General features: G+C 41.5%; 2 protein-coding genes and 1 long non-coding RNA gene across 12 annotated transcripts in view; 2 read left to right on the plus strand and 1 right to left on the minus strand.

Moving 5' to 3' along the window:
• GART (phosphoribosylglycinamide formyltransferase, phosphoribosylglycinamide synthetase, phosphoribosylaminoimidazole synthetase) overlaps positions 1-11121 on the plus strand; it is a 28086-nt gene extending 16965 nt beyond the window's left edge. For all 10 annotated transcript variants that reach the window (XM_061134359.1, XM_061134360.1, XM_061134351.1 and 7 more), the window contains 11 exons: positions 1201-1295; positions 1590-1699; positions 2042-2240; positions 3274-3525; positions 3785-3937; positions 5531-5737; positions 6793-6930; positions 7917-8047; positions 8289-8430; positions 9088-9203; positions 9286-11121. In XM_061134359.1, coding sequence (XP_060990342.1) covers positions 1201-1295; positions 1590-1699; positions 2042-2240; positions 3274-3525; positions 3785-3937; positions 5531-5737; positions 6793-6930; positions 7917-8047; positions 8289-8430; positions 9088-9203; positions 9286-9477 — 1735 coding nt within the window. In that variant the 3' untranslated portion in view covers positions 9478-11121. The remainder of the gene's footprint in view (positions 1-1200; positions 1296-1589; positions 1700-2041; positions 2241-3273; positions 3526-3784; positions 3938-5530; positions 5738-6792; positions 6931-7916; positions 8048-8288; positions 8431-9087; positions 9204-9285) is intronic.
• A 1029-nt stretch (positions 11122-12150) lies between these two features.
• LOC133050185 (uncharacterized) lies at positions 12151-21781 on the minus strand. Its single transcript, XR_009691546.1, has 4 exons — positions 21525-21781; positions 20513-20617; positions 16321-16375; positions 12151-13181 (listed from the first exon to the last, which is right to left on the minus strand). It is a non-coding gene; the product is annotated as an uncharacterized LOC133050185 (long non-coding RNA).
• A 115-nt stretch (positions 21782-21896) lies between these two features.
• On the plus strand, positions 21897-24748 carry DNAJC28 (DnaJ heat shock protein family (Hsp40) member C28). Its single transcript, XM_061134053.1, has 2 exons — positions 21897-22199; positions 23128-24748. The coding sequence occupies exon 2, from the start codon at positions 23178-23180 to the stop codon at positions 24318-24320; it is 1143 nt and encodes a 380-aa protein (XP_060990036.1). The 5' UTR covers positions 21897-22199; positions 23128-23177; the 3' UTR covers positions 24321-24748.
• Positions 24749-26609: the final 1861 nt, after the last annotated feature.

The raw sequence follows: 26609 nt of genomic DNA on the forward strand, positions 1-26609 counted from the left end.
CACCTTCCAGTGCAGGAGGGTACACAGGGTTGATCCCTGATCAGGAAGCTAAGATCCCACATGCCTTGTGTCCAAAAAACTGAAGCAGTATTCTAACAAATTCAATAATGACTTTAAAAATGGTCCACATTTTAAAAAAAGAAATTAGATCCTATTGAAATGACCTATTTCTAATCAGTGGAACTTCATTTCCTATCCTTCTGTGACCCTGAACTGCCAACTTTTTTGTAGTTAGCTGCCAGAATTCTCAAATCTGCTTGTTCCCTGGCATCTTGTTTCTAATAAAACTGGAGGTATTTCTTCCTGTATCCCTGAATCCCACTAGGCCAGAGTTGTTTTCGTAAGGCTAGACTACCAAAGTCACAGTGCCATTTAACATGACTGGCTTCCCCGATGGCTCAGTGGGTAAAGAATATGCCTACTATGCAGGAGACATAGAAGACACTTTCAATCCCTGGGTCAGGAAGATCCTCTGGAGAAGGAAATGGCTGCCCACTCTGCTGTTTTTGCCTGGAGAATTCCATGGACAGAGGAGCCTGGTGGGCTACAGTCCATGGGGTCACAAAGAGTCAGACAGGACTGAGCAAATGAGCACTAAATGGAATGCTCCAGCTTGTTGGCAGTATTATAAAGATGGAAATAATGCATTGAATATCATTACCTGGTTTCGGTGGGGTTTTGGTGTAGGGGTGTGTTGTGTTTTGGGGTTTTTTTTTTTTTCTTTTTTGAGTTTAAATTATTTCTTATAGTCTTTATAAGAAAACTGATACAATTATCTGTTATTGCAGTAAGAACTCAGTTTCATTATTAAGGGATTTCTTTCTAGAGTTTTTATCCTCCTAATTTTCACTTTTTCGACTCAGTTTTGGTATCTTTCCCTTCCCATACCAAAATTGAACAGAGAAGGGTTGTGGCCAAATGTTGATATATTTACCTGCCTCTGACAGGTACTTCTGGAAGAAATAGTTAAATTAGAGAAGTAGTTCCAAATAGTAATTACCAACTGGGGAGGTTGTTTAAACACATTTCAATTCCTAGGACCTGCCCTAGACCAGCCAAATCAAAATCTCTGGATGGGGCCAAGCATATTAGGGGAATCTGATATGAATATCTAGTGAATATCTTCTGCTTTAAATAATATTTTTAAGTTAAAATAATTTTTCCCTGGTGATGTCTTAGTTTATTTTTTGAACTTTTTAGGGGCCTGACTTACAAGGAATCTGGGGTAGACATTGCAGCTGGTAATATGCTGGTCCAGAAAATTAAACCTTTAGCAAAGGCCACCTCTAGACCAGGTAAGTCAGATCCTGTCCTTGCCTAGTTCACCAGCCATGACAAACATTGTGTATTGATTGGGGCTTTGTAATTAACTGAAGACAATGTCCCAGACTAATGCCAAGTTGCTCTAAGTCTTGTCCTCTTTAAGCCAAATTCATAAGTCTTCTGCTTTCTTGTCTCTAATAGTAGGGAAAGCATTTCTTATCCATGATCTTAAACTCAAAAGGATGTGTCTGCCCCTTCAATATCTGCTTTCTTGATCAATCCTTTGCTGTTGAAATACAGCAAGAAATAAATTTTCTTTCCAACAGGCTGTGATGTTGATCTTGGAGGTTTTGCTGGTCTTTTTGATTTGAAAGCAGCTGGTTTCACTGATCCTCTTCTGGCCTGTGGAACAGATGGCGTTGGGACGAAACTGAAGGTAATCAGACACTTATGTGAATAAAGGCCTTTTGTGAAAGATACGAATGTACTATGTATCAAATATCTTTCTCCTCTTGACATATATGCACTAATGATAACCATACCAAATATTGTGTTGCTACAATGGCTACATGTTTCTAATAATGCAGTGTCTTTGAGAGTATATATGGGACAAAAGAGAATAATTTTGGACCAAGTAGCTTATCAAAATTTAGTGTTCTTTTGTCTTTAGGTGTTCATAGCACTAGCCAAAAGTCATTATTTGTTAGCCTTCTCTGATAATTGACAAGATACAGTTTGGCATTTACTCTCTAATGTGTATGTTTATACCCTTTGGTAGATTGCCCAGCAGTGCAATAAACATGACACCGTTGGTCAGGATTTGGTTGCAATGTGTGTAAATGACATTCTTGCACAAGGAGCAGAGCCCCTCTTTTTCCTTGATTACTTTTCCTGTGGAAAACTTGACCTCCGTATGACTGAAGCTGTTATCGCTGGGATTGCCCAAGCTTGTAGAAAGGCTGGATGTGCTCTCCTCGGTATGTGCTTCCATTTTAATCACGCACCCTTACTGCGTTTCAGCCCTGCGTATAAGCCTGATTGGTGACCAGTATAGCTAGCAAGACAAACTGTGTGCCACACGATGAGGCAAACAAAATAATAGACAGTACCAGCTAAGGAAAACTTAGACCTTGGTGCCCCCAAACCCTCCCCTCGAGGGTCAGACTCACACTCGACACCATCAGCCAGGGCTTGTCTTCCCCCTGATCCGTGGCCCCCGTTTGACTCCTGTGTCTCTTAGTGGCCTCCCGGACAGACAGGGTAGGGGCTTGTTTCCTCCTGACGGCCCTGCAGCAGAGGCAGGTCAGTTCCTGGCGTTCTGACTCTTTAACTTAAGCCTTAATTTCCCACAGAAATGACACTGAGGATAAAATGTACCCACGGTTTATAGAACTATTGCTGGAGTACATATGTGAGGGTTTTAACAAGATAAATTTGTAGGTTGACCAGCGAACAAAACTACCTTTTTACATCCCCATTTCTGTGGACAGGCCTATCCCAAAAGCCAAAATTGCCTTTCAACCATCTTTTAGAACCGTTCCTGATTTAAATCTGCCTGCCTAGACCCTGTCTTTATATAACGGTGGTAATGTGAACTTGATGTGTTTATTAGGCCAGGGCATTTACAGTTAGACAGGCCTGATTAAATCACTCTTCTAAGCCTGTACCATTATTGGAACATGGAGTGATTGTAAAGATCAAATGTAGGTGAAAGCATTTCTGAAACTAAACTGCTAGAGAAATGGTGTTATGTCCAACTGAGCATTCATTCTATAAAAATACCAATGTTTGGAGGCTATATTCACCCTTTGCAGAAATTAGTGCCGTTTCCCCTGAAATCATGCTTGGTTGAGAGTTCTGTTAGATGGCCCTTAGAGAACATTTTCTGAATGTTTGCAGAATACAGCTTCTGTTTAATTGTCCATATGAAGAGTAGCTGGTGTCACTACTTCCTAGACAGGTGTATAAACATTCAGTGATTCCTTTGTTCTTGTTTTCTCTTTCTGCCAGGAGGTGAAACGGCAGAGATGCCTGACATGTATGCTCCTGGAGAGTATGATCTAGCTGGTTTTGCCATTGGCGCCATGGAGCGGGGTCAAAAACTTCCTCACCTGGAAAGAATCACGGAAGGGGATGTTGTTATTGGAATTGCTTCATCTGGTCTTCACAGCAATGGATTCAGCCTCGTGAGGAAAATTGTAGCAAAATCTTCCCTCCAATACTCTTCTCCAGCACCTGATGGCTGTGGTAACCAGACCTTAGGTACACATACTCACATTTAAACTCTCCTACTTGGAAATGTCTGAGCAACCAGTCACTAGGGTTAGGCTGCTTTCATTACTTAAAGTTAGAATGGAACAAATTATTAATACTTACCCTGTGGTTTGGCTGCTTAGATATTGTTATAGAACAGGTGTATCTGGCAGGGTCACAGTCCTTCTTTGTTTCAGAATTATTTTTTATGTATGCTCTGGTTTCATTTCATAGACTTAAGTTTTTATCTTATCTTCCCAATATACAGGTGACTTACTTCTAACCCCAACCAGGATCTACAGCCACTCGCTGTTACCTGTCCTGCGTTCAGGACGTGTTAAGGCTGTTGCGCATATTACTGGTGGAGGATTACTGGAAAACATCCCCAGAGTCCTCCCTCAGAAATTGGGGGTGAATTTAGGTAAGATCACTAAAAAGAAATTTTGCTCAGAAAACTATGAGGAGAAAAAATACATTATGGAAGGAAACTCTTTGGGTAGTTTAAATACACATAGGATTATACCCAGAAATTATTCATCATTGGGGCTTCTTGTGGAAAAAATAGGACTGACCCTTTACCACATCTTTTCACTTTATTGGCCATGTTTATAAGGCATACAGCCCTGTAATTGACTTATGTCAGATGAAGTTTTCTAAGCACATTCTTCAGGGGGTTGGTAAGCTTAAGCTCTGTCAAGATGGAATCGGGAACTTGCTGGGAGGGAAAGGGAAGTGGTAGTTATTAAATAGTCCATGTGCGGGATAAAGAGGACCCAAACCAAGGCATCGGGAAGAGAGACAGAAGAATCATTGTGTGCTTAGCATGAAAAAAGAAGTCCCAGGTTTCTTAGTGGGTGCATAGCACAGGAGAAGAATAGATTTGAATAGGGAATGAGAATACAGTGTTTTAAGTCTTTGACATGTTCATTGCAATATTTCTGTGGGAAGTTAAAATTGGTGCTCATATGCACCATATGATAGTAACAGTTACAGCCACAAGAGTGTTCTATCTGTCTTAAAGTTTGGCAGAGGTAGAATTTCTGTAAAAAAAAAAAAAAAACAGTCTGAATCAGGGAGTAAACCATGTGAAAGTATCAACTCCAGAGTTTTCAACATGACACTGGTTAGCAATGTCAAAAAGCAACTTGAGAGGGTAGATTCCACCCCCCAGATTATTGGCACAAGGGATGATAGCAGAGATACAGAGACAATAAGTGAAGATTGCTATTTCAAGAAACTTATTGGTTGGGAATTCCCTGGTGATCCAGTGGTTATGAGTCAGCACTTCACTGTGGTGGCTTCGTTTCAGTCCCTGGTCCAGGAACTAAGATCCTGCAAGCCATGCAGTGGGGCAAAAAAAAAAAAGGTTTTTTAAACAGACCTAAGTCTAGTTTGTTTGTTGTTTTTGTTTTATTTTTTGGCCCCACTGCGCAGTTTGCATGATCTTAGTTCCTTAACAGGAATTGAACCTGGCACGACCTAACCGCTGGACTGACAGGGGGTTCCCTAAATTTTAAAATAAATGCAGAGGGGCAGAGTATTGCTCTTAAACTTTCTATATAGCATAAGTTTTATACAGTAGTATCTGTATTTCCTCTAGTCTGTGTATAAGCCACTAGTTTTGCATCAAACTTAGGGTGTGTTTTGGTCATCACTAAGACCCAACCAGACATTCTCAGAAGGGTAGTATGCCAGCCTTTACTGGAATTCAGCCCCATTAGAGCATCTGTTTCATCAGGGGATTTCTGAGGATCTATTTAGTTAATGCAGCACAAAACTAATTGAGCAAAAAATTGCTCAAAAAATTTGCTCAATTACTGGCCAAATGTGACACAAAAGTATTCTTAATGCCTTAGTACAGATGGATCCCCAGAAAGCTTCTGAAAGGCCAGTTAGTAGTTTCACCTTATATAAAATAGCCATTCTGGTTTTAATTTCCACAGCTTTGTAAATGTGCGTGCTTTTATACTTTGGGTCAACAGTAGGTTAAGGAACAACTCTTGCGTGTTTTCAGATGCCCAGACCTGGAGGGTCCCCAGGATCTTCTCATGGTTACAGCAGGAAGGCCACCTCTCTGAAGAGGAGATGGCCAAAACATTTAACTGTGGGATTGGGGCTGCCCTCGTGGTATCAGAGGACCTGGTGAAGCAGACTCTGCAGGATATTGAGCAGCACCAGGAAGAAGCCTGGGTGATCGGCAGAGTGGTTGCGTGTCCCGAAGGTAACCTGTTCCTGACTCAGTGGCTCTTAGATCTGCAGCCTTCAATGTATCTGTGCCCTGCCTTAGGAGCTCTGCCCGGCTTTTATTCCAAGCCATTACTATGGCAACTATCTTTACACAGCTGTCACATGGAGACATACCAGCCAGTAGTGCCACGCGTCTCTTCATTTCTGCCTCAGGGTCTGACCCCTGTGTGTAGCAGTCACACGCATAACCACACCCTGCAGGAAGCAACCCTTGATCAGTGGGGTGAGAGAGAATGAGTCAGCACCCACTTGAGAAACAGAAGGAGGGAGCGGTTCTAGGCACAGTCTGTCTACATGGCTCCTTTGAGGGTCCCAGTGGGATCAAGCCCAAGTTGCCCACAGCGGTGACCAGCTGAATAACACACTCAGTATAAGAGTCTTCCCCATCATCATTCCCTGGGATCGCTTCCCAAAGTAATCTCTCACTCGAGGCCTTGGTTTAGGCTCTGCTTTGTGGCACAACTCAAGAAGTACTAGAAATTGGCAGAATGGCAGAAAACCCACTCAGATTCTCTAACAGAGATGTCAGGATGTTAATTTTGCCTTTCATTCCTTTATTGTGTAGGTTTCATTTTCAGGCAGGCTCTCCAAATAGCCGTAAGATGTCTTGAGCCCACATCCTTCAACTCACATTGCACTAAGAGAGGCCCTCTCTTTCTCAACATCCTTTATCAAACCTTTGAATGGTCTTGCTTGGTCACATGCCTACCCTTGAAGCTGAGAGGTCATAGCACTAGTGTGGATGGAAGATTTACAGGAAAAGGGAGAGAACACTGGCAGGCACTAATATATCCACTTTAGATACAGTGCTGTAGCTTTTAGTTGAAGTGGGCAGTGTCCGCCTTCAGGAAGTTTCTGTGAGTGAGTAATGATAAGTAAAACAAACTTACTGTTTGTTTTAATCCTGCGTATCTTATTTTCAGAATAAAATAACAGTGTTCTAAAGTGTTTTTAAAACACTTCTCTTTCCATATTACTGTTAATTCACAGTTGTTCTTGATTTACTTATTGGGTATGTCTGCACCAAAGGTTCTCCTCGTGTGAAAGTCGAGCATCTGATTGAAACCATGCAAATAAATGGATCAGTATTGGAGAATGGAACCCTGAAAAATCATTTCTCTGTTCAACCAAAAAAGGCAAGAGTAGCTGTCTTAATTTCTGGGACAGGTGAGACGTGGCTCCCTCTTTACTACAGAGCTGTAGAAATGCTCTTCCTTTTCTCCCATTCTTCCCCCTAAAAAAACCTCCAACTGTGAGAACACTGTTAGTAGAGTGGGGCTGGATATTTTTAAGGAGTGTTAGCTTTTCTGCATCCTCAGTCCTTCCACTTTTCTCAGGCATTTTAGACACCTTCTAAAGAAAATTAGAGGGTGTTGGCAAGATGGTTGAAGAGAGAGAAGCTCTTCTAGAGAGAATGCGAATTGCAACTTTTCGATTATAGCTCTATAGTTGAAGCTGGTTGAGGCTTTTTTTAATTGTCAACAGTAATTTAGTACAAAATTTTCATTTGCCTCTTGTGGGCAGAGGAGTAAAGTAATAAGAGCATTGTTTTCTCTCATATGGATGGATACAGCATGATTTTTTGGCTTGTGGGGTTGAACCCAGGCATTTGGCAGTAAGTGGACAGAGTCCTGACCGCTGGACCACCCATCAGTTCCCACCACTGTTTTAAGTGACTTTGCTATGAACATTCTTGTAAATATACAATAGGTTCATAAGTACGTATCGGATTCTTTCTTTAAATTACTTGCTCAGAAATATAAATGCTTTACAAGTCCATTTTAAGGTTTCAGTATACTTTAGACCTAAGTTGATGGTAAAGCAAAGAAATGATTATAAGGGGTCAGTCATAGTGGTTTATTCTTCGTGAAAGTGTTCGGGTTTTTTTCTTGTTTGTTTAAGCACCTTGTTCCTCATCCTTCAGTTCTAACGTGTTAAACTGTTTCTACTGCTATGCTAAATTATATTTTGTGCTTATGTCTTCATGAGATACTAATCCATTATTCCAAGAGGAAGGAAATGTAAAAGCCTCACATATTTTGCCAGTCTTTTCCAAGACATTTTTATTAAAAAATCTTGACCATTCTCTATTTGAAGTATATAAACCTTTTAAAGAAACATGCCTTCACCTGTGTTTTTCTGCCTTTTTTCAGGATCAAACCTCCAAGCTCTCATAGACAGCACTAGGGAACCAAGTAGCTTGGCACACATTGTTGTTGTGATCTCCAACAAAGCTGCAGTGGCTGGCTTAGATAAAGCAGAAAAAGCCGGAATTCCCACCAGAGTAAGTTACTTTGAAAAGTATCTTTACAGATTATTCAAGCTCATAATCTGCCCCTAGGTGTTCTTATGACATCTGGATTTGGGGTAGCTACTAGGCTTGCTTTTCCATTCCGGTTCATTCCTTCATTCTTGACATCACATGTGTCTTCAGATGGTCAATGTGGCCTATTTATAGGTTGGATTTTAAATTATTTTTGGTTAATTTGTTGGAGATAGATGGTACTTACCTGTTTCTCATCTAGGTAATTAATCATAAATTATATAAAAATCGTGAAGCATTTGACACTGCAGTTGACGAAGTCCTTGAAGAGTTCTCCACAGACATAGTCTGTCTTGCAGGATTCATGAGAATTTTGTCTGGCTCCTTCGTCAGAAAATGGAATGGTAAGCAAAAAACTGTTTGATACCACATTGAGAAATCAACTGAAAATGACTCTAGGGTTGTTAACTTACCAAACCATCCCAGTCATGAGAGATCTACTATGACATTTTATTTTGACATACATAATAATTGAATTTCCTTTGCCTTTAGCCCAGAGAATGACCCAGTGATAGACTTATTATCCTTCATCAGTTTTCTTTGGTGTGCTATAATTATGTTTTCTAAGATAGCTTAGGTTGCTTTCACATTAATACAAATGTAATATTTCATCTTCTGGATAAATACTGGGAGGAGACTTTTTTCCTTGTTTAGAAGTGTGAACCATTGCCAGAAAATGGCAAAGAAGGCACTATGTCAGATTACACAGGATCTGCTGTTAATGTCAAGAGCCCTATGAGCCAGAGTAGACCCCTTCCCATCCAGCTTTGAGTCACTGCCGGCACCTGTTCAGAGTCCATCTTTGTGTCTTCATCTGTGCAAGGCAGAAACCTGCTGCTCCCAGGGCCTCCTTGGATGAGAACGTGTATTTCACTTTTCCTCATTTCTCTCCTTGACAATGAAAACACCCAACCTAAAGAAAGCTTGCTCCTGTGTGACTCCTGATTCTAGACAGGAAAGTATACATTCCAGATTCTGACCACATTTTAATTAATTTCCAGGGAAAATGCTCAATATCCACCCATCCTTGCTCCCTTCATTTAAGGGTTCAAATGCCCATGAACAAGTTCTGGACGCTGGGGTCACAATCACCGGGTGCACTGTGCACTTTGTAGCTGTGAGTATGGCTCATGATTAGTATTTAAATGTCAGTTGCAATTGCCAGAGGTAACGTTCAAAACTTCTGCTTTCTTTTCCAGGAAGATGTAGATGCTGGTCAAATTATCTTACAGGAAGCCGTTCCAGTGAAGAGGGGTGACACTGTTGAAAGTCTATCTGAGAGAGTAAAATTAGCGGAACATAAAATATTTCCCTCGGCCCTCCAGCTGGTGGCCAGTGGAGCTGTACGGCTTGGAGAAAATGGCAAAATCTGTTGGGTCAAAGAGGAATGAAGCATCATCACCCAGGAATGGAGACAGCTTTGAGAGCATTGGAGGTGCTGCAGGGTGACTTTCTATCATGGACTCAGCCTAAAAGATGTGTGAGACATCTATGTATTGCCTCCAGTGGTCTTTTAGGTTTTACCTGTTTGGGGCCTTCTTGTTCATAATCAAACTAGGCCTTCAGAATTCCTTTTACTCTCAGCCAAGTATGATACCAAAACTTAGTCTTTTCTTTTTCAAAGAGCTAACAACTATAATAAGTTAGTATGTCGTCCCCATATTGTATATCTGTACTAATTTGAATTGAGACTTCTCAAATTATTCTGATCATAAGTTGGTATCATAAAATTTCTGGGTAGCTCCCATTGAGGGATAGTGTTCTCTGTGCTTTGAAGTATCAATTACTCATTCCTCTAATAATTGACAGTTTCTATGATACCCAGATTTCAGCTTCACAGTTTGGCAGGATGGAAGGCAATCTACTCAGACTAGTAAAGCGTTTAAAGGAACCACATGTTTTCCCTCCCTGGCCAGTCATTTCCAGTCTGGATATGCAGTTCTGGAACTGGGAGGTCTAGGTTCACATACTGGGCATATGCACATGACCCTACAAACAGGAGCACATTTCTGTCACAGCTGAGCAAACGGAATGGCCACCAGGCCCACAGGCAGCTAGCCAGTCAGCCTTAAATTTCTGAGTCACTTTCAAAGGGGCTTAAAAGTTCTGCCTGCCCAGCAATGGGCACCTTATGAAGGTACCTGGAAGCCCTGTACAAGTCCTCCCTTGGAGTTTAAACCCAAAACCTCAGCAGTACAAGACCCTTAGAGTAGTTTACATAGAGAAGATAGTAAACTCTGGCCTCAGAATGGGAAAGAGTAGAGGGTGAGGAGAAACACAGTGTCAGATGGAAAGGCAGAGGCGCCTTCAGAGAGGCCCTCTTCACTGCCGCTGGTACCTGCAGGGTCCCCAGGCCGCTGGCCAGCACTGCCCTCCCTCTCCTTGACTGCAGGCAGCAGCTGCCGTCACACGCTGTTCCAGGTGCATCAGTTCACACAGGTACCTTTGCTGCACAGTCGATTCATTTTTTCTAGGGAGATCACTCAACATAATTAAGTGCCTATTATGTACATGCCAAACACTGTCCTATGAAGTTTTTAGAAAGTTGGAAGATACAAAGCAAAATGTTATTAGTTGATAAAATCACATCCTATAACAAAAATAGAAGCTGGTACCAAGATGTAAATTAGAAAAATCAATCCGTTTGTGACTTAAGAAATATAATTTTCCAACCCTTATTTAGACACTAATCCCCACAAAAAGGAACCTAGACTCCATGGAAGGCAGCTGATCCAATATCTTCAGACAGGAAGAATCAAAATGTGTCAGAAATACCTGGTTGACAGAACCAAAAAAAAGTAGCAGGGATGATACTGAAAGGACAAAGGAGTCACTTAGGGTGTGCTGCTGTCTAGTTTGTGATAAACAGTATTTGGACATGTTGAGTGTATGCACAGCCATTGGTTTAAAATGATACTCGAGAAAAGGTCATTTAACTTATGAAAGAGGCAATGCATAGAGGCAACACATGGAAGGGTGAAAACAAGATGTTAAATTCTTTTGTTAATGAAATAAATACAGATGTTTGTCCTTAATGTCTCTGTTTCTATTTGTGTAAGCAGGATTAAAACAAATGAGCCCCTACATTGTGTTCAGGTTTAAAGATATGAGATAATCAGTTTTATCAGTTGTTTTATCAGTTTATCAGCACGACTTTAATCAGTTGTGCTGGTTACACACAACAGTCAAAGCATTCAAGTATCAAAGTTTCAAAGTGATGGGTAAGCCAGATACTCTAAAGAGGAATGTTACAATAATTTTTAAAAGATTTTAGCCTCTAAATGTACCCTCTTAAATGTTTTACCATTAACTACTATACAAACTTTTAAAAATAACTCAAGTACAAGGAATCCCCTGGCAGTCCAGTGGTTAGGACTCATCACTTTTCACTGCCAAGGTCCTAGGTTCAGTCTCGGTTGGGGAACTGAGATCGCCAGAGTTGTGCTAAGTAAAGTTAAGTAATGTGCCAAGTTGAGTTAAGTAACTCCAGTACAATATGCCATTTAGTAACTGGTGTAGCTAGTCCCTCATTACTTTTTTTCACCAGAGTTTTCTTGGCTACTCGCTCCCGTGCTGAGCATTCAGAACCATAGCCAAAGTCTTGCCCAGGGGAAGACCTGCAAGGATGTGGGTGTCACGGCCAAGTCAGGTTCCCTCGGCCTCGCTTCAGTGAGCATTCAGTCTGCCACCGTTTCCACGACTGAAGTGCACCCTGACTTCCTCAGTCTCTGGGTCACTTGCCCAGGCAGGATCATCTGACTGGTCAAGTCTAGATCACACCCTGCTCTAACCGCCTGGGGTAAAGAGACTAGGACACAGCTTTGTGTTGCCTCATATGATGGTGGATGCCCCACATGACAAGGATTCCTATGCTCAGAGGCCCTGATTTGACAAAGGCCCAGCTCCAAAGGTCAGGTGACTGACGCAGCTGCAAGAGGTTTGGGAAGACTAATAACATTCCAGTTGTTTCTTGAAGTTCACATTATGCTGACAGTTCCTCTTACCTTTTTTATCTGCCTAAACTGCTTTTTACCAATTATCTAATACACAATTTTTGCCGCCTCCATCCCTACACTGTTAGACAGTCTTCTAGTCATTCTTTCTCAAGCCATGTATATTAACCACAAGGCTGTAACCAAAAATAATCTAAATGTCCATTAGATAACGAATCAAGTAAATGTAGACTATCCCTGCAATGAAATATTACTCTGCCATAAAAAGGAAATAAGTACTGGTTGCAACATGGATCAAACTTGAAACATTATACTAAGTGAAAGAAGCCAGTCACATGACTGCACATTTAAGATTCCATTTATGTGCAATGTCTGGAACAAGCAAATCCTTAGAGGAGATTAATAGTCTCCCAGGGCTATGGGAATAGAGGTCTTTGGAGATGATGACCTGCGCAGTGTCTCGGGGTAACAAGAACATAGTAAAATCGATTGTGTGAACATGGTTGCACCACCCCATGAACACACCGAAACCACTGGACTGTACTCAAAAATGGTGAATTGTGTGCCATATGAATTACAGTCGATAAAACTATTCCCCCGAAAGATACAACTCCTGTTACCATAAAAAGATGAATTTGTATAATTTTTTAAATAGATCAAGCTTACTTTTAATCTTATAAAATGCATCAAACTTACATACAAAATACTTTCACATAGAGCAAGAAGTCACTTAATACAGAATTTCCCACACTTTGTGTCAGAAAGCATGCCACCTGCTTTATAATGCCAAAAATTCTGCCTCTTTGCACCTGTGCCAAATCAAATCTCAAAGAGAGTTTGGGTGAACTAGAAAAGGAGAGTCTTACTGCTCTGCCAGGTAAAGGAGGGCACAGAAGGCCCTGGCTTGAAAAACTATGTGTCATAACCCGGAAGGATTTGTTGAGTTTTATAAAAACACTTCGGGGGGGGGGGGGGGGGCGGTATGCGCAGGGTCACAGGTAGTGGGTCTCCTGACCTTGATGAGTTCTCTGGTCCCTTTAATCTTGCCTCAGCTGGCTTCTTGGCTGCTCCTCACTTTGATTAGCAACTGTTCAAATCCACTCTTTGGAACTCAGGGAAGGTCATGGAGGCTGGAGTCTTGCCTACAAGAAATGAGAGACAGAAGTCTCCATGCCCAGGAGCCCACAGGATGCCCCTGGTTTCAAAACTGTACCAATCCACCTGAATAGCAATCCTAATCCTAAAATTGTCTGTTAACCTGGTAGGTCCCTGGCTAAGCTTCTTAAAAGTGCTAACTCCTGAGCCCCACCTGCATCCTTTAATGTTTTGGTGGTTATTTGTATGTCTTCTTTGGTGAAATGGGCTTCCATGGTGGCTCAGATGGTAAAGAATCTGCCTGCAACACAGGAGACTTGGGTTCAAGCCCTGGATAGGGAAAATCCCCTGGAGAAGGGAATGGCTACCCTCTCCAGTATTCTTGCCTGGAGAATTCCACAGACAGAGGAGCCTGGAGGGCTACAGTCCATGGGGTCACAAAGAGAGTTGGACATGACTGAGTGACTAACACTTTCACTTGGTTGAAATGTGGTATTCAAATCTTTGCTCATTTTAAAACTGAGTTAAATTTCTTTTTATGTGTATGTTAAATTTCTTTTTATTAATGAATGGATCGGCTCTTCACATCAGGTGGCCAAAGGATTGGAACTTTGGTTTCAGCATCAGTCCTTCCTATGAATGTTCAGGACTGATTTCCTTTAGGACTGTCTGGTTTGATCTTCTTGCAGACCCAGGGACTCTCAAGAGTCTTCACTAGCACCACAGTTCAAAAGCATTAGTTCTTCAGTGCTCTGCCTTCTTTGCGGTCCTACTCTCACATCCGTACATGACAACTGCAAAAACTAGTAGCTTTTACTCTCACATGCTGCTGCTGCTGCTAAGTGGCTTCAGTCATGTCCGACTCTGTGAGACCCCACAGACGGCAGCCCATCAGGCTTCCCTGTCCCTGGGATTCTCCAGGCAAGAACACTGGAGTGGGTTGCCATTTCCTTCTCCAATGCATGAAAGTGAAAAGTGAAAGTGAAGTTGCCCAGTCATGTCTGACTCTCAGCGACCCCATGGGCTGCAGCCTACCAGGCTCCTCCGTCCATGGGATTTTCCAGGCAAGAGTACCGGAGTGGGGTGCCATTGCCTTCTCCAGAGTTAATTTTTTAATATAATGTGAAGCAAGGGTTCAACTTCATTCATTTGCAAGTGGATATACAGTTGTCCCAGCACCACATACTAAAAAGCCCATTTTTTTCCCATTTGTCTTGGCACCCTTGTCAAAAATCAATTGACCAAAAATGCATGAGTTCATTTCTCAACTTTCAATTACATTTCATTGATATTCTACATTCATTGTCTATTCTATGCCAGTACCACAAAGCCTTGATTACAGTAGCTTTGTAGTGACTTTTGAAATAAGGAAGTGTGACTCTTCACTTTTGTTCTTCTTTTTCAAGACTGTTTTTTATATTCTGTGTTCCATTTAACATACATATGTATGGCTGCATCAGGTCTTGGTTGTGGCACGTGCAATCCCTGACCAGGGATCAAACCCAGGTCTCCCGCACTGGGAGCTGGGAGTGTGGGGTCTAAACTACCAGACCACCTGGGAAGTCCCTACTCTGTGTACTTTGACTTGCCATGTAAATTCAGGATAACCTCGTCAACTTTTTTCAAAAAGGCTGACTGAGATTTTGAAAGGAATTTAACTTGTAGATTAATTTGGAGAGTATTGCCATCTGAATAATATTGTCTTCCAATCAATGAATACAGGATGTCTTTCCTTTTACTTGGGTCTTCTTTCATTTCTTCCAGCAATATTTTATAATTTTTAGTGTCTCCTACCTCCTTGGTAACATGTATTCTTAATTGGGTTTTTTATTTTAATGCTATTCTACTTAATTTTTTAAAAGCTGATTGCTTTTTTGTCACCCTGCTAACTATATGCAGAGTATGTCATGTGAAAGGCCAGGCTAGATGAAGCACAAGCTGGAATCAAGATTGCCAGGAGAATTTTCAGTAACCTCAGATACACAGATGATACCATCCTTATGGCAGAAAGTGAAGAAGAACTAAAGAGCCTCTTGATAAAAGTGAAAGAGAAGGACGAAAAAGGTGGCCTAAAACTCAACATTCAAAAAACTAAGATCATGGCATCCAGTCCTATCACTTCATGGCAAATAGATGGGAAAACAATGGAAGCAGTGACAGACTTTATTTTCTTGGGCTCAAAAATCACTACAGATAGTGACTGCAGCCATGAAATTAAGACATCTGCTCCTTGGAAAGAAAGTTATGACCAACCTAGACAGCACATTAAAAAGCAGAGACATTACTTTGCCAACAAAGGTCTGTCTAGTCAAGGCTATGGTTTTTCCAGTAGTCATTATGGATGTGACAGTTGGACTATAAAGAAAACTGAGCACCTAAGAATTGATGCTTTTGAACTGTAGTGTTGGAGAAGACTCTTGAGAGTCCCCTGGACTACAAGGAGATCCAACCAGTCCATCCTAAAGGAAATCAGTCCTGAATATTCATTGGGAGGACTGATGCTGAAGCTGTAACTCCAATTCTTTGTGAAGAACTGACTGAATGGAAAAGACCCTGATGCTGGGAGAGACTGAGGGCAGGAGGAGAAGGGGATGACAGAGGATGAGATAGTTGGATGGCATCACCGACTCCATGGACATGAGGTTTGAGCAAGCTCCAGGAGTTGGTGATAGACAGGAAAGCCTAGGATGCTGCAGTCCATGGGGTCGCAAAGAGTCAGACACGACTGAGCGACTGGGCTGAACTGAACTGACTGCCCTGGGTCTTTGTTGCTATGAGCAGACTTTCTCTTCTGGTGGTGATTGAGGGCTCCCCTCTCGCTTCTCTTTGCTGTGGCTTCTCTTGTTGCAGAGTATGGATTCTAGACGTGGGCTTGAGCAGTTTCGGAGCATGGGCTCAGTAACTGTAGCACACAGACTTAACTGCTGCACAGCATGTGGGATTTTCCTGGACCAGGGATCGAACCTGTGTCTCCTGTATGGGCTGGCAGATTCTTTACCACTGACCTACCACGGAAACCCCACACAGGACTTTAACTGCTGCTGAACAAACTCAATGCATAGGAGAAAAATAAGATAATGGATCTTAACTCCAGATAAAAAGTCTTTTTTTCTGGCCCCCCTGCAGTGGAAGTGCAGAGTCCTAAACACTGAATAACCAGGGAATTCCCTTATTAAAATTCTTTACCTATAAATGAAGTCCTAAGTTTCCCAAGGATTGCTGAAGGCTCTCCATCCTGCAGCTGGAATCAAAAAAAGAAAAGATAACAGTAACTATGTGAGGTGATGATATGTTAATTTGTTAATCAGTGTGATTGTGATGATTATTTCATACTTGTACATATACCAAATTACCAAGTTACACACTGTAAAGTTATATAAGTTTTGTCAATTACAGCTCAGTAAAACCAGAAACAAATTTTGAAGGGTGACTGTAAAGGTATACAATTTTTGTCAATTACAGCTCAATAAAACTGGAAACAAAATTTGAAGGGTAAGAAAAAAACAAGAATGGGGACTTCCACGGTGGTCCAGGGGCTAAGACTGTGTTCTCAGTGCAGGGGTCCCGGGTTCGATCCTCAGTCAGGGAACCAGATCCCACATGCTGTAACTAAAAGATCCCTCATGCAGCAACTAAGACCCAGCGCAGCCAAAGACAGAGATAACTAAAAAAAAAAAAAAAAAAAAAAACGAAAGCAAACATAGAGTAGTTGGGCTGTGAGGCAGTGATTTTGATAAACATGTTGGGTAAATGTTATATGGGCTGAAAACAATTCAAATCTTGATTCCCAGGCTACTGATGTGCAGCTGTTTTCCCCACTATCAGCCTGCAATTGGAGGTATATACATTATTCATTGTTTCAAGGAACAGAAAGCATTCAGTTCAGCTCAGTCACTCAGTCGTGTCCGACTCTTTGTGACCCCATGGACTGCAGCATGCCAGGCTTCCCTGTCCATCACCAACTCCCAGAGCTTGCTCAAACTCATGTCCATCAAGTCAGCGATGCTATCCAACCATCTCATCCTCTGTTGTCCCTTTTTCCTCCTACCCTCAGTCATTCCCAGCATCAGGGGCTTTTCAAATGAGTCAGTTCTTCACATCAGGTGGCCAAAGTACTGGAGTTTCAGCTTCAGCATCAGTCCTTCCAATGAGCATTCAGGACTGATTTCCTTTAGGATGGACTGGTTGGATCTCCTTGCAGTCCAGTGGATTCTCAAGAGTCTTCTCCAATACCACAGTTCAAAAGAATCAATTCTTCAGCGCTCAGCTTTATAGTCCAACTCTCACATCCATAATGACTACTGGAAAAACCATAGCCTTGACTAGACAGACCTTTGTGGACAAAGTAACGTCTCTGCTTTTTAATATGCTGTCTAGGTTGGTCATAACTTTTCTTCCAAGGAGCAAGAGTCTTCAAATGCAGGCTCAAGTGACAATAAATCCTTATGTTGATTCAAGGCCAAAAATGAAAACTGGCATCCTGGGTTGGGGAGGGTAGTTTGTCATTAGCAAACTTCCACAAATCCTGTGTGTGGCCCTTACTGACCACCTTAGGATGTTAGATAACTGGTTAACCCACTAGGGAAGATGAAGAATGGAAAAATACTCAAATGAGTGTGAATCTCTTTTCCAGGTTACTTTTTCCCAACCCTTCTAGATTTTCAGTCTTATTATGCTAATTAATTAAGTTCATTTACCTCTTCCTTTCTTTTAAAACTGACACTGTCTACAATAAACACTTCCTTGATCAGAGTTAAAAAGGAACTGATATAACCAAACTAACAATAGTGTTCCTCAATTCTATTTCAATAAAATAAACCAAAAACAATGAATTGAGATGGCACCCAGAGGAAAGCAGATTCATGGTGTTTCTGGAAATTGTAGTTTCAGAAGATACAATTTGCAAACATCATTGAACAAAATGTGACTTTAGAATTCAGAGGGAACCATCCATCAATCTGCAGGGCGGTGTGATTTTGGTTACTATAGTACCACAACTTACTGGAAATAAATCAACTTATTTGCAGTTACCACAGAACCAGCAAATGAAACGAAGGAAGGAAGAAAAGAGGGGCTTCTCTGGTGGTCTAGTGGTTAAGAACCCACATGCCAATGCAAGGAACACAGGTTCGATCCCTGGTCCAGGAAGATCCCCATGCCAAGGGGCAACTAAGCCACTGCACCACAACTACTGCGCTCACAAGCCCAAACTACTGAAGCTTGAGTGCTCTGACTCGGCTCTGAAATGCAGTGGACCGCACAGATGAGAGCCTGTGTTACCATAACGGTAAGTGCCCCCCCACCTCTCCCCTGCAACTAGAGAACTAAATAAATCCCATGCATAGCAACAAAAACCCAGCATGGCCCAAAATAAACAAATGAATCTTTTTTTAAAAAAGAAGAAACAGATGGAATTAAAACACAGCCCTCACATGCTTCAGTCAAAGTCTGAAACTATATCCAAGAACAACAAAAAAAAGTTACTTTTGCAGTGCCAAGCTTCTTGCAGTAGCTCATTAAGTATTTAATGTAACTATAAAGTAACAAAAAATGTTAATAACTTTTTTAAAGTATCACATCTATTTTCCACCCACTCAGAAACACAGTTACTGACTAAGTTTAAAGCTAATGGAATTTGTGCCAACTCTCTACCCTCCCTGGTTTAAGGGGAAATTTGTTTCAAAATGCTCAACTCTATTGTAAGAGTACAGAACTACAAAAAAGATGTTTCAAACTAGGACATGTTACACACATGAAAGCCAATAGACTTTAATTTAAAACCAGCCCTTTTATACAAGATTATACTGCATTCCAGCTGACAAACTTGAAGTGATTAATTAAGACTTTGTGGAAAAGAACAGACTGAGGTTCAAGCATGTTGATTTGAATTATAACATAACCTTAAAGTGGTTAACAATTTAAACTGAAAATGAACAGGTTTAAAAGTCTATGGAGTTTAAATAAGCAAGGTAGCAGATCACATAAAAATTTCGAGTTAACCAGGTGTCCGTGGTGGCCCAGTGGTTAGGATTTAGCGCTTTCACCGCTACGGGCCAGGATCAGTCCCTGGTCTCGAGAACTGCCCACAAGCGGCATGATCAAAATTAAAAAAAAAAAAAAAAAAAGCTAGTCAACCTATGTTTGATTCTGACTTTAAATTTTACCCTCTGACCACATCTTATAATCACTAGGACTGTTGACTGCAGAGTATGCAGACACCTTTTAAAAGGAAAAGAACTACAGTTTTCTTTTCTAATATTTATTTGGCTGCACTGGGTCTTACTTGAGGCATGCAAGCCCTTGGTTGCAGCATGTGAGGTCTAGTTCCCTGATTATGGATCAAACCCAGGCTCTCTGCATTGGGAGTGTGGAGTTTTAGCCACTGGACTACCAGTGATGTCCCTGTATTTTTCTCTTTAAATGGGAACTATATTTTCGATGGTGAACTCTTTCTGCCCGTAACTAAACTGAGCAATAATGCTTTGGTTTATCACTCATTTGACCTGCTAATTTAAAAGTCTATGGGTTGCCCTCACAGACATCATCAGGACAACTGTTGAAACTGGAATACAAAACTGTACATTCAATAATATTTTGTCTATGTTAAATCTGTTGAATTTGTTAACAAAGCTATGGTAATGTAAGAGAATGCCGTTGCTTTGATGAAGCAAATACTGAAGTGCTTTGGAGTAAAGGAACATAATACATGCAATTACTTTTAAATGATTCAGAATACACACACACACACACACACACACACACACACACACACACATCTATACATAGAGAGGATGGTAGAGCACCTCTTGGTAGCTGAACCAATGCCAGAAACTGCCTACCTCCAGGTTTCATATACATAAGGAAAATAATCCCCTAGGTCAGTTAGGTAATTTACACTTTGCAGTTCAAAGTGTGCTTTACTGATTACTCGGCTGACTTCAATTCACTTTCTACATGTAAAGGATCTTACCACAAAACTGACATTCTGAAAAGAGCAATGGACTTAAGAGTCCCAGTAACTTACAAAGTCTAGTTACTTAATCAAATCACTTAACTACTTGGACTAAGGTACAGTTACTTATAAGATGCAAACATGAAAATGACATTGTGACTAGTGCATTGTATTGAATAAAATACAAAGTGCTACATAAGTATGGGTAGTTTCTAAAACTGTGTGCTTCCCCCACTTTTATAGCTATGTTTAAAATATTGGCTAGAATTCAAACTTGTAGAAACATTTTCTTTCACACTGGAGTTCTTTTATGTTCATTGTTTGCTTATAAGGAAATCCTGAATCAGAATGTAAACCATTTTCTGCATTCCTAGTAGAAGGTAGCAAATTATAGTCAAAGCTATGGTTTTTCCAGTAGCCACGTACCAAAGTGAGAGTTGGACCATAAAGAAGTCTGAACACTGAAGAACTGATGCTTTATCAGTGCTTTCGAACTGTGGTGCCAGAGATGACTCTTGAGAGTCCCTTGGACTGCAAGGAGATCAAACCAGTCAATCCTAAAGGAAATCAACCTTCATCGCAAGGACTGACGCTGAAGCTGAAGCTCTGACACTTTGGCCACCCGACACAAAGAGCCAACTCACAGGAAAAGACCCTAACCCTGGGAGAGACTGAAGGCAGGAGAAGGGGGCGGCAGAGGATGAGATGGTTGGATGGCTCACAAACTCAATGGGCCTAAGTTTGAGCAAACTCCAGGAGATGGTGAAGGACGGGGAAGCCTGGCCTACTGCAGTCCATTGCATCACAAAAAGTTGGACACGACTGAGCAACGACTGAACAACAATTACTCAGAAGCCTTTCTAGGTTAGTACCTATTTCTGGCTTGTTTCAGGAGACATCGTCATAACAACAAAAAAACTTAACGTGCCAGGCAGACACAATGCAAAGAGGTTCACATACATTGTGTAATTTTCACAAAATGGCACTACGTTTGATGCAATTACTATTTCATCATAAGTAAAATGGGGAAAACAACAGCGCTTACCTCAGAGGGCTGTTATAAGGATTTTAAGACTGTACATAGCGCATTTAGTACAGTGCCTGGCAAAAGGAAGGGCTAAATACACATTTACCATGTGCTGGTACAATCATTTGCCAGATAAAAACAGAAACCAAAGTGTAAGCAAAAAGGATTTTCAACTCAGGTCTGACTCCCCAAGGTTATGCCTCTTCCTTTTCAAAAAAAAAAAAAAAAAAAAATTATCTCCCTGTACAGAAGAGAGAAATAGTAAATTACCCCCACGACAGTAGCTGAACTTAAAGCCAGGAAACAACACCTAATTTAATTTTGTCCTCGACTGTTCTCACCCACTACCGACACCTGGCTAAATGAGCTGCTCGCTAGGTTCTTGAACTAATAAAAGACCAGCTTTCTAACCTGCGTTAACTAGATCTTTCTAAGGTAGAATTTCCTGAGAAATTTCGGAGAGGGTATCTCTGGCTGCAGACCCGAAGAGGCTGTCCAGGTCCTGTTCGGGGAAACAGACTCGTCTCCCCCTTCTCAAAACAATATTCCAAGGGGCGTCGCCCTCCAAACCACTCGGACGTCATAGGTCCCCACCTACACCGGCCACAGGCCACGAGAAGCCCCACACATCTACGAAGCCGCCACAGCTTCCTTTTCGCCGCCTCACCTCTTCCCACCCACCCTTCTCCCGGAAGCAGTCCTGCGCGCGCCGCACTTCCGGAAGAACTACATCTCCCACAATCCCGCTCGATCTATCCATCTTCCGCTCCAGTTAGGGGCGGAGGCGGAGCTGGTGCCCGGGACGGGGCGGGGCCTCCCGAAAGCTCCTACTCTTGTCCTCTAGAGAAGACTAGGGCTTAAAGGACATTCTGAGGTTCCCTGATAAGGTAGGACGTCTGTCCCTATTAGGTATAATACTGCCCGCCGCACCCCGAGGGTTCCCTCTGTGTAAGACGCAGATGATCTAGCCCAGCGGCGGCGCTGGCCGCCGGCCTCCCGCCGAGACGCCTGTGAAGCGAAGGGCACATGGCGCACGCATGCGCCAAGGCGCAGCTTGGACGCGGGAGCCGCTGAGCCGCTTCTGAGGTGAGTAGGGGGCGGGGCGGGGCGGGGCGGGGCGGGGCGGGGCGGGGCGTGTCCAGCGTCGGGACTGACCGCTCCCTCGCGACGGCCACCGTGGGCACCATCACCGAAGTCCCAGTTAAACCTGAAAGTCCTCGATCCCAACTGTCCAGAAATTGGAGTCCCCGGGAACTCAGTTTTAGCATGTATACATCAAAGTCCTATTTTCAATGAAACCACTTCCAGCATTTCATTGCCATTACCCTCGTACAAGACTGCCTTCCTCTTCTGTACCGTGCGTTTTAAAAATAATAGTTAACGTCTTGAGAGGGCTCACCCTTTCATCTTGGTTTTTCGACTTGCAGCGGAATAGCTCCTTCCTAACAAGCTGCAGAGCTTAAAATCTTTTTTGGACATTTGATTCTATTCAGTTTAGTGTCAGACTAGGTACATACTTTGGCGTGTGCCCTGATTATTTCACATGTCTCCCCGTGAGAAGACTCCTTGGGACGGTAAAGACTGATACATTCACTAACTAAAGAAGTAATGGTGCCGATGAAGTTCATGATCTGCTGGGAATACAGACAGTTAAACAAGAGGCTTATTGTGCCCTTCCACCTTGTTATTGGATTTGGTTATGTTGCTTAACCTTCTGGGTCTACATTTTCTCATAAAACGAGAAGATTGGATTAGATGATCTCTGAGAACTTGCCAGCTCTAACATTCTGGGGTTAGTTAGTAGTAGAATCTAGATCATATTGCAATATGTTAATGTAAGACATCATCAACTTCCATTTCTCTGCTAACATAAATGAATCGTAGCTCTGAGAATTTTAGCAGCAGCATTTAGAAAGAACTGCCCTTATTGTATGCGTAATTTCATTCATATTGCTGAAAATATGAGTTTAGCTGATAATACAACTTTCTTCACTCTATATTTGTTGTTTTATAGATCATTGCTAGGGAAGAACTCTGGGTACCATAAGGAACACAACGTATGTGATGATGGCTCAGATCTTAAGATCTCATCTGAGAAGTGCTTCAGTGATTCCTAATCGAATGAAAATGGGTCCATGTCTTGGTGTCATAAGAACTAGAATGATGTCAACCCATAAATCCAAAAGGAATATGAGAGAATATTATGGGCTGCTGAACCTGGATGAAGGCTGTTCTGCAGATGATGTCAGGGAATCTTTTCGTAAGCTTGCCAAGCAATACCATCCAGACGGTGGCTCTAGTACTGCTGATTCTGCAACGTTTATAAGGATTGAAGAAGCTTACAGGAAGGTACTTTCCCACGTGATAGAACAGACAAATGCTAGACAGAGTAAAGTTGAAGACACAGAAGAAGAAGAAGAAAAATTCAAATATAAAACACCCCAACACCGGCATTACTTAAGTTTTGAGGGTATTGGTTTTGGGACTCCGAGTCAACGAGAGAAGCAGTACAGGCAGTTTAGAGCAGACCGTGCAACTGAACAAGTGATGGAATACCAAAAGCAGAAACTGCAAAGCCAGTATTTCACTGATAGTGTCACTGTTAAAGATGTAAGACACAGTAAGGAACGAAAGATAACTCAGGCAATAGAGCGTTTGGTGGAAGATCTCATTCAGGAATCAATGGCAAAAGGAGACTTTGACAATCTCAGCGGGAAAGGAAAACCTCTGAAAAAATTTTCTGGCTGTTCATATATTGATCCTATGACTCACAACCTGAACAGAATATTGATAGATAATGGATACCAACCAGAATGGATCCTAATGCAAAAGGAAATAAAGGATACCATTGATCAACTCAGAGAGGCAATTTTAGTGTCGAGGAAAAAACTTGGGACTCCAATGACATCAGCTGAACAGAAACAGTGGAACCAAGTTTGTGAGCAGTTTCAAGAAAACATCAAAAAGCTAAATAAGCGAATTAATGATTTTAATTTAATTGTTCCCCTTCTGACCAGGCAGAAGGTCCATTTTGATGCACAGAAAGAAATTGCCAGAACCCAGGAAATACACATGACCCTTATAAAAACAAAAGAAGTCACGGATAAAAACCCATATAACATTGATCCGGGAGAAGGAGAGAAAACACCTGGAGTTAAGACCAGTTTCTTTAACTGGATGAATGTGTGGAAATTTATTAAAATATGACCATCTCAATGTTCACAGTACTGCCCCAAATAATTTTCAGTAGTATTAACACCACACATAGAGGCTGAGGTTTCTTTCTATCACAGAAGAGTCTGAGAACTGTGCATCTCTGTACTTTTCACAAAACAACCCACATCTACAGTGATGTGTAATTGAGTGAGAGAACTGTTGGAAACCAAATCAGAGAAATATTCAACCAGCTTTGTTCTGAGGACATAGCAAGACAAGAGGAAACAACTTAATACTGACACAAGTTTATTAAAGCACAAAACTAACCTAAGACCTTTGGGACATTCTCTATATGGTTGGAAACATTAAGATAGGAAATTAGTGTAATGGAGTTCCAGCACTCTTCTTTTCTTTTCTTTTTTTTTTTTAATAAAGGCCTTCTCTCTGGGTACTGAATAAAGAAACCACCAAACATCTAAGTTGTACTTTGTCCTGTCTAACTTCATGAGCCATTGGCAGCAAAGATCCATCAGCCAAGCTAACTGATTTAGCTATTCTAGAAATAGACTCCAGTGTCCACTTTGAGGAGTTTATTTTCTGACCTCTCAAAGGTGGGTTCAGTGGAAACAAAGTTTCACTTATGGCTTCATCTCTAATCAGAGTCAAAATGTTGGTTTTACATAAACCTACCTGAAGCCTCTCTTATGTATCACACTTCTCAGAGGCTTTTACAATGAGAGGACTATATCAGTTTACAGTCTTAGGGATCCAATTTCCTGTCTTAGGAACCCTTTAATAAGCAACTACAAGATGTCAGAATTTTGTGCTCACCTGCACCTTTGGCAAATGAGAAGAGATTGACATCCATGACACTGTGTCCCATCCACTCTCAGAATGATCTGACTTTTTAAGGTCTGTGTAATTAGAATCGGGCAACTACAAGGATATGGAGACTTGTCAAAAGGAGCTGGTCTGTTTCCTTATTTGATTCAGAGTGCTGTACAATGGACATGTCTCAGAAGCTTGTCACTTGCCCCTCTGATTTTGGAAGAACAAGTTATTTTGTAAAGTGTGTGATAGATAAGTAAAACTACATCTTCAGAAGGAAATTTCGGACCTTTCTGCTTAGATGATGGGGCATTAATGGGTATAATATGTGATTATTATTTTTTTAATATGTGATTATTTTGTTGAATGAGTTATCACTAGCTTCTGCAATGATCTGTTACTCTATATTCAATTGTGACCAGTGTGAAATAAGAGCTTTATAATAAAAGCTATCGTTCCAAAACATCTTAGAAGATGATGATGCATCTGTGAATCTTGTTAAATATTAGATGCATGACACTTAATTATGGTACATGAAATCTAATTATGGGGCTTCCCTGATAGCTCAGTTGGTAAAGAATCCACCTGCAATGCAGGAGATTCTGGTTTGATTCCTGGGTTGGGAAGATCCCCTGGAGAAGGGACAGGCTACCCACTCCGGTATTATGGACTGTTGAATTCTATGGACTGTATAAACCATGGGGTCACCAAGAATTGGACATGAGTGAGTGACTTTCACTTACCTAATCGCATTACAACAACATATATAAAGGAAACCGTTTTTATTTTTGGTTGTTCTGGGTTCTAATTGCTGCTCATAGGCTTTCTCTACTTGCGGTGAGCAGGGGCTTTTCTTCATTGTGGGGCTCAGGCTTCTCGTTGTGGTGACTTCTCTTGTTGCAGAGCACAGGCTCTAGGATGCGTGGACTTTAGTAGTTCTGGTGTGTGGGTTCCGTAGTTGCAGGTCATGGACTCTAGAGCGTATGCTCAGTAGTTGCGGTGCACGGGCTTTGTTGCTCCATGGCATGTGGAATCTTCCTGGACCAGGAATCGAACCTGTGTCCCCTGCACTGGCAGGTAGATTCTTATCCACTGAACCACCAGGGAAATCCAAGGAAATCATTTTTCATATTAGCTAATGAGAAGGTAAGGTTATCAGAAAACTCTAGTAATTCCTGATTTCAGCACAGCACTTTATGTTTGTAAATGTCTATATTAATAAATTTAATCAATAAACTTTATGATTATTCAATGGTCCAATGGTTCTCTAAACAACTAACAGTAATAATAAACATGTTTTGTCTGACCATCTAAATGTTTTTTTATCTTCTCGCTTGATGTCAAAACTGACAGACACAGACTCTTCTTGCTAAAAAAGCAAGTTCACTATGTACAAACAGGGTCACTTACTGAAGTAACTTCCAGGCCAGAAAAAAAAAAATTTGGCCAGTTCATTGGCATTTGTGGAATCAGAATCTGACACTTAGGCTCTGTTTTGATGCAGCATTGACC

The sequence above is a fragment of the Dama dama genome, chromosome 31 (assembly GCF_033118175.1).
Source record: "Dama dama isolate Ldn47 chromosome 31, ASM3311817v1, whole genome shotgun sequence".
NCBI lineage: Eukaryota > Metazoa > Chordata > Mammalia > Artiodactyla > Cervidae > Dama > Dama dama.

What these genes read in the sequence shown, in the direction of transcription:
- DNAJC28 (XM_061134053.1), top strand. Translation starts at nt 23,178, where the DNA reads ATGATGGCTCAGATCTTAAGATCTCATCTGAGAAGTGCTTCAGTGATT.